Consider the following 21,619-nt stretch of genomic DNA (forward strand, 5'->3'; position numbering starts at 1 on the left):
ACTATTTTTTCCCCCCAAAATATCCAAAGATGTTTCTTGTTGCTTATCATTTGCTTAATAGTGTATTCAACCTGCACACATATCCACAGTACACAAGTTAACTACTCTTTGTCTAAGACATTCCACTGTGAAGTGGTTTTTAGTCTTTGACTTGAATCAGCAGTAAATAAAAATGAACTCCATATGAATGCAGAAGACACTTTTTCCCAACCCAGTGTGTGCTTGTGCGTGGAATCCTAGTTTGAAATACACAGATCTGTTCAGGTGCTTACAGACGCCAACACCTGCTTTTGCAAAACACCAAAACCCCTCTTCTGCGTGCATGCCGATAATTCTGGTTACCAAAAAAAGCAAGGGGAATATGATGTGATAATAAGTCATCTTATCTTTGTTTACTTAACTTTTTTTTTTTTTTTTTTTTTATTACAAACCTTGTAGCCTATTGGAGCTTTGAACCCAAAGAGAGCAGCGTTCTTTGCTGAGAGATATGAGTCATGGGAAGATGAACAGGTTCCAAAATTTCACTATGGCACACATTATTCAACAGCAAGTTTTGCACTCACGTGGTTATTAAGAATTGTAAGTATATCTTTTAAAAATGCTTTTCCTTTAAATGATACTGAAAGCAACAAATAGCTAGGAATGAATAAACTAAAACTCAATGGCATAGGAGAATACTGAAATTTTCTTGTAATCAGTAGTGTAGGATAAACGTATTCCAAAGTTTGAGCAGAAGATTGTAATTTTTATGGTACAGCCTTTTCAAGTCAGTAAAGCTTTTTCTCCTTAAAAAATTGCTTTTCAGTGTACATTCTTACACTACTTTAAATATGGTTAATTTTCTTTCTTTCTTTCTTGCATATTTTCTGAGTGGACCATGTATTGAACGTTTGTGGTTCTTAGTGACTGTATTTAATTTTCACCTCCTAATGAGTGTAAATGAGTTTGGTTTTGATGATCATGAAATTCTGTGATGTAAATAGATTTTTTTTTTAGATCTGCTGAAATTTATATGGAAGTAACTTTTGAGATGCTACATATTAATAATATATTGGTTAAACAATGTGTTTTTCTACAAAATTGAAAAGCGATTTATCTTCTACAAAGTAATTTCTTTGGGAAAGCATTAGCAGCACATCATTAATTAAAGCTTGTTAGAATGTACAAACATACATAAATCCTTGAAGTAATTTATAGTGCTTAGCTAATTTCAAGCAATTATCCACTCATATGTGCTTAAGTGTTCTTTAACTAAGAGGAGGCCTTTAAATCTTTCAAAAATTTTTCTTTTCTAAATCATAAATCACATATTTAAGCAATAACTATAATAAAGATATCTGTATTGAATGCTACCCTTTATATTAATAGATTACCTTGAAAAAAATAAAAAGCGTGTGTTATTTTTGTTAGATGGTAGTTTAAAAAGTATCTAAGGTGAAAATATTGAGCTTTTTCATGTTTTTGAGAGCAGTTTGTATCTCAACTGACTGTAGCTTCCCCTTCAGCCTGTAAATATTTTCTTTCATTTTTACTTGCTTTCATTTATCAGAATATATATGCATGGAGGAGGAATGAAAAACATTTATTGAACAAATAAGTTGCAGTTTGTATTTCTCGTTCTTGGATAATATAATTAACTCCTTGCAGTTAATGGTGTGTCTGCCAGAATAGCATCATTAATAACCAAACCCCAAAAGAAAAATAAATCCCTTTCCCCCCTGAAATTCCTAAAGAAATTAATTGCTGGGTTTGATTAATCTTTTTATATATATTTAGGAACCCTTTACAACACTTTTCCTAAATCTACAAGGTGGGAAGTTTGATCATGCAGATAGAACTTTTTCATCTGTTTCAAGAGCATGGCGCAATAGTCAGCGTGACACTTCTGATATCAAGGTAAAAACTTTCCTGAAAGGTGTTATCGTATTTTATACTGCATTTGCCTTTATTGTAGCTGTGATCATAGGACCACAGGTTATGAAAAGGGGAAGAAGATCCGGAGCTGTTCCACCACTTGGGAAAAGATGCAAGGGAGATGACACATGGTTTTACTTCTGTTAGAATATTTCAGGGAATTTTTTTGTAAAACTTTAGCAAACATTTTTAGCCCTGTCGTGGTTTAGGTAGGTAGGCATTGAAGGAAGGAATGAGGTAAACAAATAGTTTGGGATCTGAGGAATATTTTGAGCTGGGGAGGAGAATGAGGAGACAAGGATGTTGGCAGTGGTGGGAAAGCTGTATGGACCTCAAATCTAAGATCAAGGAGTAATAGCAGAATTAAATTTTTAATGGAAGGAAGGATGGAAAAGTGTGAAAAAAATCAGAGGCTAACTCAAGAGTGTCATGCAACTAGCAAGAGACAAAAGTAATCATTCTATAACTATGTTCATAGTGAGGAGAAAATTAAGGAAAGGATTGATCTGCAAATTAATGGAATGAGGAAATTGTCAACTGATAGTGCTGAAAAAGTAATGTCTTTCTTGCATCCGTGAGTCCCCACCAAAGAATCAATGGCAACCAGTGGACTACTGAATGACAACTAATGACTACTGGAATTAATACCACTTATAAAAATATAAAATGTCTATAGCAAATTGGGAAAGAACAGATTAGAAAATACAAACATGTTTGATTTTTTTTAACTTACTGGTCACTATGAACTTCATTCTCTTGTACCTACGAGACTGGCAGGCAACATTTCAGAGTGCCTTTTTTTTTGTTTGTTTTTGAGAAATGGAGGAGAAGAAAGGTAGCAATGGTGGACAAATTAAGTATTTATTTATGAGGTGAATTTAACTGCAATTCACAGGAAAATACTTATGCAAATAATTAGACTATGTTTAAGTACCAGGAGGATAACAAGGAGACAAGCAAATGAAACACGTATTTATCAAGAAGAGATTATGTCAAAGCAATCACAGCTTCTGATGAAAAAGGTAACAGACCTTATAAGCAGAGAAGCAGCAGACAATGATCTTAGTTTCTGAAATTGTCTCATGAGTGAGGTGGGAAAACTTGGTCTAAAAGAATCCGCTGTATCTGGAGAATAGTTACCAATGGTTCATTATTAAAATTCGAAGATATATTGAGTGGAATTCCTGATAATAACAGGTTAGGCCTCAATTTCCATTGATTTTGGATTGGAAGGTGCTGGAAATGTAGAGGAATTGGAAGCACTTCTTGCAGAAGGGAAAAATTGTTAGAGAAAAGTGTTAGATGAATTTTATTAGGGAAAATAAAATTGTCATTTTTATGCAGATTCTCATACAGTTAGGTAAAAATATAACACAGGGAACAATCTGCTGCACAGAAAAAAAACCCCAAAACAAATAAAAAAATAGCAGTAGGGTGGTAGTGCATCACCAATGTGAATTAACAATATTGTAGTGTAACAAAAGGTGAGTAATGTTTTGTAGAAGATACATCAACTGGACACAGTATAACTTTCAAAATATATGAAATACATCTTCAGCTTTGCCCAGCTTTGATAAGGCCTTAGCTGGAGTATTACATCCATAGTTGTGGCTTAGTGGGAGAAAATCCACTCTGGAACAATGATAACAATGCAAGGTCTTGAAAATAAAATGCAATGAAAGATTGAGTAGCTGTGCCTGTTTTTCTTCTAAAGAAGAGGAGATTGAGGAGGAACCTAGGACTCTTCTACTACATAGGGCTGCTGCAAGAAAGAAAGGAAAAATCTCTGCTGCCTTTGCTGGATAGAATAAGAATTAGTGGACTTAAATATCAGGGAGATTTGGATTAGACGTGAAGGTCACCTTTCTAACAGAACAAATGAAATTGACTAATGCTTCCCTGGCAATTAGCATAGGGAGGTTTTTTCAGAAATGTTTAGATATCTTTTGGAAATGATGTATGTACAAACTGGTTCTACCTTTAGAGGCATCCCTACTGTTATGGACGGCCTCTTGAAGTTGCTTGTTGCTTTCTGAGTCTGCGAATTGCCATGAACTACATTATACTGCTGTGAAGCACCTGAATGAGCGTTAAGATTGACTAGAGGAGTCTGTTCATGCAACTGGATGAACAGCCAGGAAGGGGGGCGAGATAGGATTTCCTAGGGCATGTTGGAAGAATTAGGAAAGAAAAAGTTGAAAATGCACAGAACCATCCTTGTTGGAAATACCTGTATCCCTACTATTTCACTGCAGCTGTGAAAACCAAGTTTCCTGATATTTGGTGTTCTGGTCTATCTTGCAAGTGTTTGTGAAATGCATGGCTAAAGTGTCCCATATGCCTCTATAGTTTTCTACATTAGGAATTTCAATGTGTTAGCTTACTAGTGCTTGAATGTTTTTAGTTGACATATGCATCAGAGAGCCTAAGTAGATTATTATGTATTCCTGTAGTTAATGGTAACATCATACTGTATACATGCTTTTAAATAGAATAATTTACTAATTAGAAAAATTGAATTAGATGTTGCTGCCATGATGTAATTAGTGACAGAAGTCTTGAGTGGTACATTTTGTGTTACTGTTTTCATGTGTCAAGAATATGTGCAATTGAAGCAGTAACTTCCATAGGAGACAATCCATGGCTAGCCAGAATGTTTTCTTTACCGATCTTGCATGATGTGTGTACATGTGCATGCATGTCTGTATTCGGAAAGGAAGAAGAAGGAAGACAGGGAAAGAGTTAAATGAATACAGATCTGTCTGGTTTTGATCCCTGCCAGGGGAAATGGAGTTTCCAATGTTTATTCTTCCTTTAGAGTTCCTTTCCCACCAAGTTTACAGCCAATAAATATTATGAAACACGACACCCATAGGTTTTAGACTTACTCCCTGTGAGTCTTATCTTTGAGTATCGTTCGCTGTAATAATTTTGTGATAGTATTCTCTTATGGTCTGTCCTGAAAGGATTGAGTGCATATCATTTGCTATTAACTTAGCATAAAATATTGTAGTCAAGCAAATGCCATTTTCTGAATCAAGATGAGTTCTGATAATTTCCTTACAATCCTGGAGCGGAAAGCTGCTTTCTGCATCACTAAAGTCAAACAGATGATGTCTATGAAATTAAAGGAAAGAGAGCCTGGAGTTCTTAACATTTCTAGATTGTACATTAATAAAGAAATGGTGTATAGGAAAGCTGTCTAGTTTGTATCCACTTCCTTTTCAATAGGTGAAAAAACCAGAATGTATATTTTAACTATCTTATATGGAAACGTACTAGAAGAACTTAATGCTGGAAGATCAATCTTTTTAAGGCCAGGTTGGACAGAGTCTTGGGTGACAAGGTTTAGTGTGAGGTGTCTCTCACCCTGGCAGGGAGGTTAAAACTAGATGATCTTAAGGTCCTTTCCAACCCTAACTATTCTATGATTCTATGATTCTATGAGTCAGTAGTTAGTTAAAGATTTGAGATAGATTGAATTGGGAACATAAACGTAGTCGACTACTGTGGCTGATTAAGTAATATTAAGGATTTTGACTATAAGCTCTCTGGATTCCTGTTGATACTTCTACAACTGATGAAAACCTAACAGTTTAATGCATTGATTTATAGAAATGCAAAAGATTTGTGAAGCCACTTTAAGACCTTGAAAGTGGCAGGCCAAAGCGAATGGAATTGTATCTCGATGCATGGGGAGTAGGGGGCAGAAGGGAAAAATGAAGGGCTTATTCCTATTCCAGCTAAAAAAAAAAAAAAAAAAAAGTGGATTTTTCAGAATCATTGGGCTGATTACAGGAAATGAGTTCTCTTTGCTTCTTGCTTGAAGAGAATGAAGTTAGTTATCGGTGGTCGCTGTCCTAAGATTATTGTTAAACTTAGTTGGAGGCATCGTATATTACAGCAAGGACTAACATGAGCTAGCTGTGGAAGCAACTCTTGTTGGCTGGTATCGCTTCAACAGAGAAAGCTAAAACATATATGTGGTCACAACCAATGTTTCTCAATATACGGTGAAAGCCTTGGATCGATGATCAAAGCAGGAAACTAATGCTGCACTGTAGTATAACCTTTGGTTGAACTTTTCAAATTTTGATTTCAAGAGGTCGTATGTTGCATAAAATTTAATTTCCTCATTGTCCCCATTCATTTCTTTAAGCAATGCAAATTAAAAATCCTTTGCAAGTTTGCTAGTGTCTCACTACTACTCTGACATTGTTATTTACTAATTAACTCAGCGCTGTTGCCTTTCAACAATTAACCATGGGGTTTTTTAAGTTAAATCTTCTGCGCTGAAGAATATTAAATGTATTTCAATTCTGTGAGAGTACCACTTAGTACCTTTAAAGTACTGGACAGGCATGACCATTAACTCGTATAGTTACTTCTTAATTTACATTATTAGTGCAAACAACCCTGGTTAGTTTTATTAATACTATATAAAAAGCCAACATGGATAGCCTGGCACCGTTTAACAGAAAAATAGTTTGGGGCTTTGACTAAGTTCCAAAATACAGAAGTTAGGTTTGTCCTTGTGTGTTGCTGTTTTAATTTGATTTGCACATACTTGTTCAGAAGCAGTTATTATTTCTGGTTTGGTAGCTAAATTTATTTATCATTATATTAATTGTTACCCAGGTTGCTCTTTGCATGTGTTTTCTCTTTTCCAAGTGCAGTACTTTGCAGATTCATTTATTTATTTAAATATGATATATGCAGTTTTTCAAGATTGTTTGAAATTTTCTTGGCTTCTTAATGTCATCTGGAATTTTGTTATTGCACCTTCTGTGCCAGGTCGTTAATGAGATTATTGACTGGTATTAGGAACATGGTGGACCCCATTACCAAGTCTTCACAGTTTGACAGTGAGCTATTGATAACTGTTCTTGGAATATGGATTTCCAGCTTGGGTACTCCTACATTATTGTAACCTAATCTAATCTCCATTTCTCTACTTTGCTTGTAAGAGTGTCATGGGAAACTGAGACAATCTCACAGGTCTTTCTCAAAAGTGAAGCAGTACCTTACCTCTTTTTCTTTCACCATCCACTATTGCAGTTAGCTTTGAAAAGAAAATTAGATTGGCTTAACGTGATTGATTTTTTTACCATTTTTAACCAAGTTAGTTACTAATATAGAGTTATGTACTTCATGCCTTTTCCTCTACTGTTTTGTGTGTGTTCTTTTTTAATGTGCTTATGGGTTGGAGGGATTTTTTGGTGCATTTGATTAGTTTTGTTCAAAAGGAGATGCTAGAAAACCATAAACTTACAGAAAACATTAGTAAACTCCAATTATGCTGTTCCAGATTGTTCTGTCATAAAATGGGTGCTAATTTCTTGTGATATGACACACATCGGGGACAGCTATTGTGAGGCTGGAATCATAGTATGGAATAGCTAAACTGATATCTCATACAGGTGTGTTTGGCAAGTTATGAGCCTTTATCTTGTCCTAAGGTTCTCATAATATAACCTAACAGCTTGATTTTTAGGTACTGTAATGCTGTCTTGCCAAGTTAGCCATATTCTAAAACTCATTAGCATCACATCATTTTGGACAATTTTTTAAAAAATCAAACTTCCTGTTTAAAGTCTCTTTGAATTGTATAGGTATTAAACAATGTCTGCTATAATGTGTAAATTGTCTTGGGCTTCTGGATGTGTACTGGTATTATAAAGTGGGTATCAGGAGTAAATAAATACTGGTGAGATTGGAGGAGAATGAGTTTGGCCAAGATTCTTCAGGAGTGTCCTGGGAGGGACCTGCTTACTGTGTTTTAATCTTGTGGGAACTTAGTTATCTTTATAACCTTCTGTAAAATTTGGCTAAAATTGACGAAGAAACTTAAAATGTTTCTGAAGGAAATGGAGTTTGCTCCAGGAAGTAGGCCAATGAGCACATGTGAGCTGCAGGATTGAATAACACTGATTGAAAGACATTTTAAACAATGTGTTTAAAATTGGTACTAGAGGCAAGAAACTCTATAGTTCCAAGCTGCTGGAATATTCAGAAACTGAAGGATGACAAATTTCATGACTTTCTTTAAAATATATATTAAAGAAAAAGTTGAAGCTCTGCTAAATGACAACTCATGCTTATTGAAACAGGCTGCCTAACATAAGCGTGCTCAAGACACCCTGTAACTTGAGAAGCTTTTCTGCATTTGCTCTGAGTTGTTTTATACTTCTCCATCTAATAGATGGGAGTTTCAGAAGTTACAAAGAATGAAGTTGCTGCCAAACTGACAACATTACTTTTGTATAGGAGAAATTGCATGTTGTATTAGTAGCAAGGTCAAAGATGTCCAAGAGCAATGACTAGCAAAATTCAGAAGCAGGTACATAGTAATTCAGATTTTTAATATAAACTCTGTGTGTGGGGTGTAATAAAACTTTTAACATATTTACGATGCAGATCTTTGGTTTTCATGAAAGATTTGTTTTTCTGTAAAATTGTGCCAAGATCCATAACACAAAAATACTTCTCTGAGAAAAAAAAAAAAAATTCTAAATTCAGTCAGATTTGTATATGGTAATCTGTGGGAATTGCAGTTGTTAAAAATATAGACATCTGGGTGTATAGATAAGAAAGTTCCATCTAATATCTGTGGTTACTTCTTTTATACCCAGCCATAATTTTATTGAAAAGGAAACAAATACTTTTAATATGTTCCAAACTTTTTGTGTAACTGTTGAAATAATACATGTCAAGTAAGTTATGGACAAATTCACTGAAGTCCAAAGGAGAATGACCAGAGGTCTAGAAAATGAGACCCGTGATATAAAGTTGAAGATTTTAGGTTGTTTACTTTGGAGAAAAGAAGAACAAGGACAGAAATATAAACTGCTTTGGCAGTGGCAGCTGTAATGCTCTTACCTTGCTGGGGATTTTGGCTGGCAGGCACAGTGCGCTTCATTTTATGGAATCATAGAACAGCCTCGGCTGAAAGGAGCTTGAAAAATCATGTGGTCCAACCTTTTTCGGGGAGTCCTAGATGATTTTATCTAGCACCTTGTCCAACCCCATCTTGAAAACCTCCAGTGCTGGGGACTCTACCACATCCCTGGGGAGGTTATTCCAGTGAACAGTAATTCTCAATGTAAATAATTTCTTATATTGAGGTGAATTCTCCTGTATACTTCCTGTTCCAGTGTGCTGCTGTGCCAGCCTTTGTGCTGGCCTATGTGCTGTCAGTCCTTAGTGCAGGAGGAGAATAGTGGTTAGAAAGTGCCTATGGGAATGGAGTTAAAGCTGCTTCTACACATTGATATGTTTAAAAAGGGGCAACTGCTGCTTGTATGCTGTCTGAATATGACAAGAAATGGCCTCCAGCTGCAGCAAGAGCAGACTCGATGTTAGGAAGACCTAGTGGTGTGAATGGATGAATATTAGCAATTCATAGGATTCCCATCACTGAAAATTTTAAAGGAACAAGGCAGAGAAACATCTTCCAAGAATACCTGATTATAATTGTCTGTGAGTGGAAAGGTGGACAAGGTGACCTTTCAAGGTTTCTTCTAGATCTTTTTCGGATTCAATATAGTAATTTTTGCCCCAATTAAGTTAAAAAAATGCAGGAAAGGGAAAATAATGTAGTTGTATATACAACTTTCCCCCTCTTTCTCTGTCAAATTAACCTGAACTACATCTTCCATAATGTATAAACAGGATCAATAAATATCATTGCATACTTTTACATATATCCTCAGTAAAAAGTAAAATAATTTTGTGTATATATCATCCATGTATTGACTAACAAGATTTAAAGTGCCTTAAAGATGCAAATTCTACTTACTGATCAATAATGAATCAACTACTAATTGTGATTATCATATATTTCATTAATTACTAAATAAATATCTGGATTTTTTATATGTTTCTTTGCTGAATTGTAAATTATTGAATATTTTATTATTTTCCTCAAACTAGGAAATATTTTAAATATAATCTCATAGGACTTTAACAGAATTGTAAGATATTGAAAAAAAAAAATTCTTGATTAATTCAATTCAGAATCTTAATGAAAAACTACTTAAGTGTTTTTCTTACAAGTTGGGGGAATTTTAGGCAATGTCTTGAGGCAATTTCTTAGTTCTGTGAGAAATAACACACATACAGCAGACAGAGGGACTCATAGGTACTTAGAAAATATACTTTCCTGCAGTCATGAAAATGATTACATTGAAGTGTGATGAAAAAATGAAATTTGAATTAATTTAATATATCAGTATATATTTTTCAAATTGTATTTAAGTCCCCTAACAGAGGAAATAAAGTGTGGCAATATGAATAAAAACCTAGACTACTAATATGCATTTTTATTATTCTGTTGACAGGTTATATATAGGCTTAATATTGCTTAATGTGATTGTCAAATAATTTAATTTGAGAATCTGGTATCTTATAAATGTTTTAATATGGTTAGGGATGTGTCACTCTTTGCAGATCATATAACTCTGCTTCAAAATGCATTTGTTATTTTCTAAACTAAAGAAAAGAATAAAATAACATTTCATTACATTAAAGAAACAAAGTATTGTGTATAGATTTTTTATGTATGGTGGCAAACATGAAAGTAAATTACCAGTGTTAAATTGATGTTCTTTTGATACCATTTTTTTGTAAAAATAATCTTTTTAGTGAAGTTTCCTTAGGAATTGTTGTTTACATGTGGTAGAGGTAATTTTTGTTAGAGAAAAGTTGTATTTTAATTATATGCAGAATTTTCTAAGCATTTTAGTACAAATCCTGATCTGGCAGTTTATTAAAAAAAAAAACAAACAGAAAACCACTATACTGTGTGTTAGATTCATATTGATACTCACCATGAGCTCCTTCATCAGTTGTAATGAAATCAAAAGCATGGCAGGAGGAGTGAAGTATTGCTTATCATAAGGCTGTCAGTTGCTACCTTAAAGAACTTGTGAATTCCAACAGAGGTATTTCTGAAACTAATTTTCAACACAGTTGTGCTAAAGCAAGAGCTTCAACAAGTCATACAGATGTTTTCACTTTTTCTGTGAAATCATATAAACAAATGTGGGACAATTCTGTACATCTGAGTGTGTAAAATTTCAGAAGGGATTCAGTAGAATTAGAAAAAGTAGGTTAGTCGGAAGGGAAGACCTGCAGATGGAACAAATCTACATTGACTAGAATCAGTTAGCTTGCAAAAACAGATCACTGAGGAAGAATGTGATGATATAGGTGTATAGTACCCATAAGGGCATACAGAAGAGTGAATAAGGAATTAATATTTACAGGTTTTTACAATATGAATACTAGAACCATCCACTGGAGCTGTTAGGAAGCAGTTTTAGAATAGCCAAAGGAAAAACCTTTGTAGACAAAATTATACTGTGGAACCCATGATTAATGATATTAAAAATCAGAAGCACAGATTAGTTCAAAACTATTTAACTGTAAGAAGCTGAGAGAGCATCCATGGAAAGACTGTACTTGCCCTGTGTTAGTCTTCCAGTCCTTGTCACTGTTCCACGTGAGGTACTAAATGGGCTTTCATTCTGGCCCCTCGAGGCTGGTCCTGCATCTTCATGTAGTATTTGTGTGAAACCAACTAACCAAGTAACTCCAACCTTTTTAACGTTCTCAGGTGTCCCAAAAGTTCCATTATTAATGGATTTACACATGTGAGTCAGCATCCCCTGTCTTAGTGTCAATCTATGCATGTAAAGTGAGTATTTTAAGAAAAAGAGAGAACACCCCACAAGTAAAGTTGAGGTCTGTTAAGGACTTCAGTTACCAAATGCATGAAGAATATTCATAGACTTGATAAAAAAGAAATATTTTATTATCAGGTTTATTCACTCATTTTAGGAAAAACTGTTGGCCTTTAACGTCATTTTCACCCATATAAAGCCAGACACTACTATTGGTGCTAGATACTACTCAGTTAGAATGGCCCAGCGTATCTGTTTGCACTCCTTTTCCCCATATGTGCTAGCACATGATCAAGAGAAGAAAATGAGGTAATAAAGAAGCTCCTTTTGTAAAAATGGGTCATTATGGTGACACTGGAAAACTTTCTGAGAACTCATTTCTGGAGTAATAAAATAACATTTTACAAAAAGTTTCTGATAGTCAAACTAACAGAAGTTACTGATATTTTTTAAGTTTCCAGGCAGCATATTGTTTCTCTGTAATCTAATGAAAAAAATGTGTGCTAGAAAGCCAAATGTTTTCTGATCTTGAAAGAAACTAATGAATAGCTGTACAGATATATATATATAAAATAAAAAACATCAGTAACATATGTAATGAGCTTATGTTTTAAGTATTCAGAATCATGGTATGGTTTCATATTTGTGGTGCATGCTGCTATTGAATTAATGGTCCAGTGTCTCTGCTTTTTCTTTGTTTCTGTCTGTGATGATAAAAACTACAGAAACTTCAGCGTTAAGAGTACTTTCTTTTCCACAAATGTTTATCCTTGCTACATTCTTGTTCTTTCTCTTATCCAATTAAATAGTTTCAAATCTCTTTTTATCAAGTACTTGTCAAGCATTTGGTACAGAAGCATGTTTTTACCCTGCCTATTTAATTAAGGTGACTGTAAACAAAAAGATGTACAATTCAAAGCCAAGCAGTGTTTCACACAAGGATGGAGGTGATAATAGCTTAATTCCAGTTTGATCTTTCCTGTCTTTGCCCTGGCTACTTCAGATTGACCTTGTCCACAATCTGATGACCTCCCTATTGCGCGCAGCCATTTGGAAAGCTGCTCATGCCATAGCTGGCCCTGAGGGGCTATCTGGGAGACCACTGATCCATTGACCCATGTCAAGACTGGGTTTCAGATCTGATCTACTGAGCTTCTGGCGTAGCTACATACTACACCCACCGTAGACAAAGCTGGGGCAGTCTGATTTTTTTCCTACTTCTTAAGTGGCATGCAGTTTGCATTTGCTGTATGGAAGCCCAATTTTAACACCAGTCATTTGCTATGAAATACACTTCCTGAAGCAATTACACGTATTGATCCTTTCTTTACAAAGGAAGTAAATTCTCTAATTTAGTGGGTCAGTTTTTCTAAATCCATCAAATTGCCCGGTTTATCGGGGGTATTTAAGTCTCAACATCAAGTTCCACAAAAACAGTTGCATGTGTGTTTGCAAAATGGGGAAACACTCCACTTACCCAGGAGAAAACCCTTACGGTTTTGAGCTTAATTTTACCTTCTAGCATGTTGTGCTCAATTCTGCACTAGAATGTTCTATTTTCTGCTTTAAAAAAAAATCTTTGTTTAGCCATTAGTGTTACTTGTTTTTTCTCATGTGACTTGGAAGTTACAACTCCTTTGCTGTGTGCTTGCATTTTTAACTCAACTGTGTTTAGCATAGCAGGTTCTGCCTGTGGAAATGCTGGAGTGGGCTAGCCATGGAGGTGTTAAATGCCACGTTCCCATCCTGTTCAGCATAGGTCTATAGAGGACACGTGTTTAAAGCAGTGATGATCCTGTCAAGGAATTTAGTGCATGCACAGACCTTGTAAACATGTGGAATTCCTTCTTTTTTTTCCTCTTGTGTATGTGTATGTGTGAAGAAGAGAGAGAAATTATGCACGGTTCTTCCCTATAATTGTAGACTGGACACGTAATTAAGTTAATGACCTTTTCATGAAAGAAAAATATTGGTTTGATTCAGCTTTGACTGTGTGTGTTTGTTGTTTTTTTTTCCTGAACATATGGTATAACTCCAGGTATTTTAGAATTTACAAAAAAATTATTCTGGGCATTGAATGGTCTTAGATAATAGCCTAAACATTAAGTTCTTAGACCCTTTATGTTAGAGAGAATAAGAATATAACAGGGTTTTACATCTTTGTAATTAATATATATGGCACTACTTTCACTACTATAGACTGCAATTTATGCATCAGCAGTTTAAGATGTGGATTGTATTAAAATGTGAAAGTAGTTTCCCCCAACTTCTAAACATCCTTGGTCTGTGTTTTCCACCAAGTATTATTTGTACCATGTGATACTCATTACTTTAGCTTTATAAGTTTCTCTGTGCATAATATGCAATCAAAGCCAATATCCTGATTTTTTTTTTTGTTTATAGCCTGTTGTGTCTTAGTTTTTTGCCATATTAAAAGCAGGGTAAGGACTTATCATATCTAAAGGTTTAAATTTTAGAAAGTATGAAAGAGGGAACTTCCCCCTTCTGGGAGGGGAGGAGGATGTCTGTGGGAGGATTTTGTATATTCTCTTTGCCTAATGCTATTCTAATAATTATTTTTTTAACATGACAAAATGCATCTTCTGACAGAATTTATAACATGGCATTGTTTTTCATTTATCTACAGGAATTGATTCCTGAATTCTATTACCTCCCAGAGATATTTGTCAACAGCAACAATTACAATCTGGGAGTGATGGATGACGGAACAGTTGTGTCTGATGTTGAACTTCCACCGTGGGCCAAAACCCCAGAAGAATTTGTTCGCATAAACAGACTGGTAAGATAGCTATCTTCTGTTGTCTGTCAAGTAACATTTGTCTTGCAAGATTCTGCTGGAATAGTTTGGATCTTTGCTTGCAATATATAGCTATTTATAATTTATTTAGGACTATGGCTGAAATAGTCTGAAGAAATGTTAGATTTAGAAGTTTAGGAAGAAAAAAGGCATATAGTATTGCTCAAAAAAGTTTGAGTGTGGTCAAAATACTCAGATGATCTTATCTCATTTCTATGTCAGCTATTGGGGTTCTAAAAAGCTCATAAAATTATCACTTTACAGAAGACTTGGAAAAGCTTGTTTGATCATATAAATATTTGTCACTCTGATTACTTAAATATAATTTTAGGGTTGTTTTTAATTTTATTATCCATTTAACTCCAAAGATCAGTGAATGCTTCAGGAATGAAGGTTTCATTTTACATCTTCTGCCACCGCTTCAATTTATTCCATTGTTTTGATATTTTTCAGACCATTTTTTAGAAGAAAATAAAACTGAATTCTCCTTTGCCTCCTTCATTCTCCAAACCTATATTACTATTCTCTTCACTGTTATGGAAAATCCTGTTGTTAGCACTGCATGTCTTCACTGTGCCCTCCAGGCAGTGTAATGAATTACAGAATAGCTGTTACAGTATCATTGTTGGTGCTTCAGCATATTCTCAAAGCTATTACATTAGGCTTTCTCAAAACAAAAGGATTCTGCATCAGTGGCCCTCTAAAATAAATAAATAAATAAATTAGAGAAGTTTCTTTTAATGAATCTTGAAAAATGAGGCTGCACTTTTCATGGGGTAGTCAGCTAAGTGGGAAATAGTGAATTAAGGCATGGAAACTCAAAAAATTTTCAGATACCAGGCTTAGACTGGTAACGTCCTGATATTCCTAAATTAGAAAATGGGAACTGAAAAAGTTCTGTTGTTGGCAGAACATCAGACCTCGCATTCATAAAATTGCAGAACAGTCACATCAGAAGAAAACTGTGATTTATATTATCAGAATTCTTTACACTGCACTTTTACTGGTGACATGATACCATCGTTTTCAGAAATATTATTTGGCCTAGGTTTCTGCAGGCAGTTGTAGGGTCCACCATCACAATCCCAAATTAAGTTAGGTGAATTTAGTGGTTTGCTTCATATAGAAGTACGTGCAAATTTTATTTAAACAAGGTATGAAATGCACTAACATTTAGCAGGGCTACTTGGCAAACCATGTTCAAACGCAACTTTGATCTTACAGTTGTGCTGATAGGTAGTAGGTTAGGGAGGAAGCCTGACACCTTCTTGAGCTTGGCATGTGTTGGTGATTCAGGATAACCCAAGAAATTAAAAGTTGTGTTCTTAAGCAGACTTGTCAAAGGCAGCCTGTGGCCTTGATCTCTCACAACTGTGGTACTTTAGCTTTTGCATAAAATATAGTTCTCATTCTGTTAATTACAGATCTGGCTTTCCCCACTATGAAGTTATTCTCCACCTCCTGCTTTCACCTCTTCTAAGATTTTAGCTCTTAATTTTATTTTCCTCATTTCTACCAATGGTGCCAGTTTTTTCTCACCCTCACCTCTCTTTATGCTTGGACCTATCCTTCCATCATCCTGCCATCATTTCCCAAAGCCTTTGCTACTAGTGTCTGCCTTTCTTGCAGCTGTCTTTGATATCTCTCACTTGTGCTATATTCTCAAAATCAACTTCTACGGGAACATGGAATTTTCAAGTATCACATAATTGGGCGGAACAGCAGTTTTTTAAAGCTTAAGTTAATTACAAAAGTAAGAAATAATTTACCAAGTGACAGTATATTAAAGTGTGTCAGAGATCATTCCTTTTGGTGACATTGTAGGTCCCTGATACTGTTACTATAATTCAGATATCAAGTTTTGGTCAGTCTGGTGGCATTAAATTTAAACCATTTAAACCACTTAAACCATTAAATCATACCAGTGATTTTACTGCTCTGTGTGCCATAGTTAACCTTATCATGGTGGTGATGGTCCTGTTAATGCTGGTATGGATGATGCGTTCTATAATCTGCCATTTTTGCAGTGGACTAAAACTGAAAAAATTGCATGCAAATATTAGATTGCTTTTTCTTATTAATACTTAGTGGATTGGATACCATCAGCATCAAATCAGCATTGTTTTATTTCTAAGTAGAATAGGCGTGTTTAGGAAGAATGCTTAAAGCTCAGTTCCTCACTGTCAAAAAAAGCTTGCTACAGTGTGGCATGGACTGATCCACTCAGTTAATACTTCCTTACTGCTTCCTGGTTCAGACAAAATAGTGATTATAGTATTTTAAGTGCTCATTTTGTAAGCTGTCACACACAGGTATTTTTTCCCTTTGCATTTTGGTTTACAGATCTTATATAATGATTGGAGCTCATGAAATGCATACTACTTTGATCTGTGACCTTTTTGTGGTGCTAATCGGGTTCCTGATATCATTATACCTTGCTCATTAATCATATTTCCTGCAGCCCATCAGACAGACAGACAGCCCAAGCCCCTTTTTGCAGCCTTGTGTTGGCAGGTTTCTGCTTTTCCAGATTATTACAGTGTGATACTTTGGCTTCTCATAACCAGACTCACATCAAGCTGTGTGCTACAATTAAAGTCAGATGGTCCTCAGGTTGAGCAGGAATATACTGTTGCAGCTGTCTGTCTTTCTGGAACAGACCAGCATGGCGAACAGATGATATGTAGGACAGTGCATAATAACAGCTTGTACTGTACTGGGTCAATAGCAGGGGTTCAGAACATTAATTGACAGGCTGATAGCTGATTTAAAAGTGATTCCCAACCTATTTTTAATTCTATAAAGTATGTAGTTTAATTGAAATAGATCGCTGCATGTCCTCTGTGTTTGCTCTGAGAGAAAAAGCAGAATGGTGTATAATTAAAAATGGGTTTTGATTGATGGAATGTCATGATGAGCTAAATGATAGCATCAGGATGTCATTCTAAGCAATACAAAGAATACAAAGAAGCATGTTTTGCTTCTGCATGTAGTTGGTGCTTTGTATTAGTTTGTGATAGCACAATATTTTATAATAGCACAAATCAATGGGGGAGTTTAGGATATTTTTCTCTGAGATAGCCTACAGTTTGATGGAAAAGTCTCTGGGATTTTACCATTCTGAAGTCGGACTATGTGTCTCTGAAGCTCTGTACTATATTTAGTGCCACAGAATAACTGCTAAGATATCTGAAAATATTTTCCAGTTTACACAGATGCACTTGACAATAATTGTTTTATTGTGTAATTCCATCAATTTTTATTCATGTGTGTGTGTAATAAGAATTATAGTATTAGCTTAATAAAAATGAAAAATCCACAAACATTTAAATGAGATAATAATTCCCCCCCCAACAAAACAGAAAGATCCCAAATGCAACATACTATTGCATCCTTACTTTATTATTTCAAGTTATGATATCTTTAGGGCATTAGTATGTGAGCGAAGGAGAAAATGCTAACTTGTTCTGATGTCTCATAAAAAGAACATGCCCAACAATTTTTTGGTTATCCCATGCTTCTGGGAAGCCTATGGGAAAAAGAAATGGGAAGTAAGCTGGGGAGGAAAGAGTATAAATAGATGTTTAGATGTTTGGATACAGAAATCTTACACAAAAGCTATAGCAGTAGTTGTCAGACACTGAAACAGGCATATGCTTTCAAACTTTAGATTTTTCTGGGGTCTTTTTTTAGCTTCACAGTCTTCCTTATGTTAACTGCCCTCCTTTAGAATAATTTTCTGGTTTAGAAATTTAAATTCACTTGGAGTTAGTGATAATTACCCCATGAAAGATGATAGAAATTTTAAATGCCCTTCTGATCATGAATGACAAAGTAGACATTCACAAAGACTAGGTGCAACCCAAGGAAAAATCGCACACTTTGCACTGATAGTTAGGAAGAACTGAAAATCCCAATAAAGCAGTGCTGTTTGTTCTAAATAGCAAAAAGGTCTATTTTGGCCTGTAATTGAAGGTTAGATGTCTAAATAGGTAAGAATTAATATAAAACTATTAATCAACTAATAATAACTAAATTTCACACAGCTCTGATGAGCCTCAGCTTTTCGAGAATTGGATTGCTTCGATGATAATAAAGTTGTTGAGGTCTGTTAAGACAGCTTTCCACAATGTATCTCAATTTAAGTATTTTATTGCTTTATTGCAGAGTTAGTCCTTTCATGATTAGTGGTTCATCCATTTGATTCAGTGCTGAGGAAAATGCAAGACAAATTAGAAAAGTGATGAAATTACTGTGCTGAATTGAAAGTTTTGAAATCCAATTTCCAAGTAATGGAAAAATGATTGTAAGCTAGGATGCTTTCTGAAACAAACAGAATGCTTAAATACATAAAGTTACTATACACAGAATTTATCATGGCACGTTAAGTAAAATGGAGAGGAAGGGAAGGCCAGCCATTCACCTTAATACAAGTTTTAATGCAGCAAAATGAATCAGTATTAAGAATCACCAGTTGGTAGGAAAGATCTACATTGAGAAAGAGAGGATCATTATTAGTTGGTATGGTGCATTACTTTTTAGTGCAGGCTACTCCACCAGAAAACAGTGAGAAAGCAAAATTCCATGCGAACTACATATGAGCAGTACTTAGAAAGGCAGTTTTTTTGTCTTCGCTGTCTCCTATCCATGGAAAATGAGCAGATGAAAAAACCAAAAGTTGGTTTTAAGAACATTATGCTACTTTCAATCTATTAAAACTTTATTAGTCAAATAAAGATATTGAAGCAGCATTTAAGGCAGTGTCTGTAACTTGGAATGTACTGGATTTTTTGTATTATCTTGGAAAAATATCTCTATGGTATTTTTCCTGATTCCACAGCTGTGTATTATTGAGGTGTGGAACCACTTTCTACAGCAAGTGCTATAGAAAATCATGTGGATATGAACTGTGTGAACTAAGGCTCACAAGTGCAGACTACTAGTAACAGATTGCCAGATCATTAGTCATATATTGCTGGTAATAGGTTACTTGTTAAATATGCTAAAAACATTGGAGAGCAGGAAAAAAAGCTAAAATGAAAACTGGGTTAACTAGCAACATCAGAGTTGTTATCTGTGCAGCACCTACTTCGAAATTCTAGTTAGTGCAGGATTGGATGTAGTTTTAAAAAGTTGGAATGCAGATTGGTCTGTGTACAGTGCATGAAGAAGATGCTTCTGGCAATCTGAGCTGATCTGAAATGTTTACAGAATTCGAATGTAGAATAGAGGAGAAGAAAAATCATAGCGCTGTGAACTCTTCACTCAACTTGGGCTCTTCTAGATGGTTCTGTTGGCATGGTAGGTATCTGTTCATCTGAAAGAGAGGTGATGGATCATGGTGAAAAAGAAAGAGAGTCTTGATACCAGTTCTTTCAAACTCTTTACTTCATTAAACATATATGCAGTTGAAGTGTTACTTCCATTTGTATTTCTGATGTTTGGTGATTTCCTGTGCTTTTTCTTTCGAAATTATAATCTATACATAACCTGAGATTTATACAATATCCTCTGAAAGGAGGATATCTAGTAACTCCACAAGCATCACTCATATAAATTTATAATAGAAAAAGTAGGTTCGATAGTAATCTGTAACTGCTTTTCTTGGCAAATACTTATATTTCTATGCCACGTGTGTGTAATGCATTTAAAATAGGTATATGTTTAAACATTACTACTAAGTGCATCTTAAAACATTATGCTGCATTCACTTTATGTTGCTTTCAAGCTGTGATTATGGAAGATGGTTTGGGCAGGAGGTAAGGTTCCTTGTATCGCACTAAATAAACATTTCCATTCATAGAAGTCTCAGAAACTTAACGGTCTAATCCAGAAAGTTGTCATGGCTGTTATTCTTCAGCAAAGCCATGTGTGAAGGTTCCAGTCTGCTGGCATATGTGAAGTACAATATTCATGTATTTAAAAGTTTGATATTGTTTAATACAGGATTTTTTTCCTGATCTATGAAAACAAGGCAGTCCTGGGAAGCACAGCGGCTGTACCATGTAGGTACTTAACAGGCAGAGAAGCACAGGAAGTCTCTTAAACACTTGAAGAAATGTAGGATGGTGTGGAAATTTAAGCAGGGTTCCCTCTTTCCTCAAAAAGTGCTTCCATGACTGCAGTGTGCAGTTCTAGGAATTGTCTGGTTTTCCCTCTCAATTTATCCGTTTAGAATACCAACATTGGCTTAAACCTGTTTGATTTGCACCTCAGCTAAGTGGTGTATTGGTATAATTGTGTTACTGTATCACTCACTTACACTCATTTCTTACCAACTCAGCCACATGTGTAAGAATTCCATCATCTGGGTTTGACATTGCAGGATTTTTTTCGCTGTTAGAATTGCTTACTAAAAGTTAGAACCTTTTTACACATAGAACTTTCACATAGAAATACTTGTGTGTAGGCTAGAATCAAGAAATACTGGATAATTGTAAGCAGTCTTTTGATTTAATTATGTCATGTACAGATCTGATTAATAGAAAGGGAGAGGAGTCAGACTTTCATTACATATTTTTAAGCATCTTATTCAGATCTCATATGAAGATAAGTCTAGAATAATATTTATAATGTTAGCATAACCACACTTAGGTGAAATCAGTGTGAATGAAAACCTAACCTGTGGGTATTCTAGAGGGAAAATAAAAGGATCATTCAATTTAAGATATTTTTGAAAAGTAAAGAAGAAATATTTCTAAAGGTATGTGATATATGGCCTATTAGAAAAGATCCTGAAAATCTCAGAATAAACAAAAGTAGTCTAATTTTTCTGTGTGTACAATTGAATCCGTGTGTATAGGAATAACTTATTTTTATTGAAGTGCCATCTAAGATATATGGCCAGAAATTCATATTTATTTAAATCCAATTCTGTTGGAATATTGGTTTTACTAATTTTCAGGTATGAATTTTTATTGATTTAATTTGCAAAGGAGACTATTATACAAACAAAGTCAAATATAGTCAAGAATATGAGGGAAGTAATGAAAAGTGAACTCGAACCATGCTTTTGAATAGAACTTGTCTTGAGAATTCTGAAAGTATTCAGTTTTGGTTTCATAACACAAAATATACTAGTATTAGAAAATGAGGCTTGGATAAAATATATAATGGAATATGTTGGAGACATACATCTGTAGGACAAAGTTAATATATAATAAAAAGTAAACACGTGATGATGTAAACAAACTTTTTTTTGCCT

General features: G+C 34.8%; 1 protein-coding gene across 4 annotated transcripts in view; it reads left to right on the plus strand.

Moving 5' to 3' along the window:
• The window catches only part of LRBA (LPS responsive beige-like anchor protein), a 395,208-nt gene that overhangs the window by 285,002 nt on the left and 88,587 nt on the right, over positions 1-21,619 (plus strand). For all 4 annotated transcript variants that reach the window (XM_030491547.1, XM_030491551.1, XM_030491549.1 and 1 more), the window contains 3 exons: positions 439-579; positions 1,777-1,896; positions 14,245-14,397. In XM_030491547.1, the coding sequence (XP_030347407.1) occupies positions 439-579; positions 1,777-1,896; positions 14,245-14,397 (414 nt within the window). The remainder of the gene's footprint in view (positions 1-438; positions 580-1,776; positions 1,897-14,244; positions 14,398-21,619) is intronic.

The sequence above is a fragment of the Strigops habroptila genome, chromosome 7 (assembly GCF_004027225.2).
Source record: "Strigops habroptila isolate Jane chromosome 7, bStrHab1.2.pri, whole genome shotgun sequence".
Lineage (NCBI taxonomy): Eukaryota > Metazoa > Chordata > Aves > Psittaciformes > Psittacidae > Strigops > Strigops habroptila.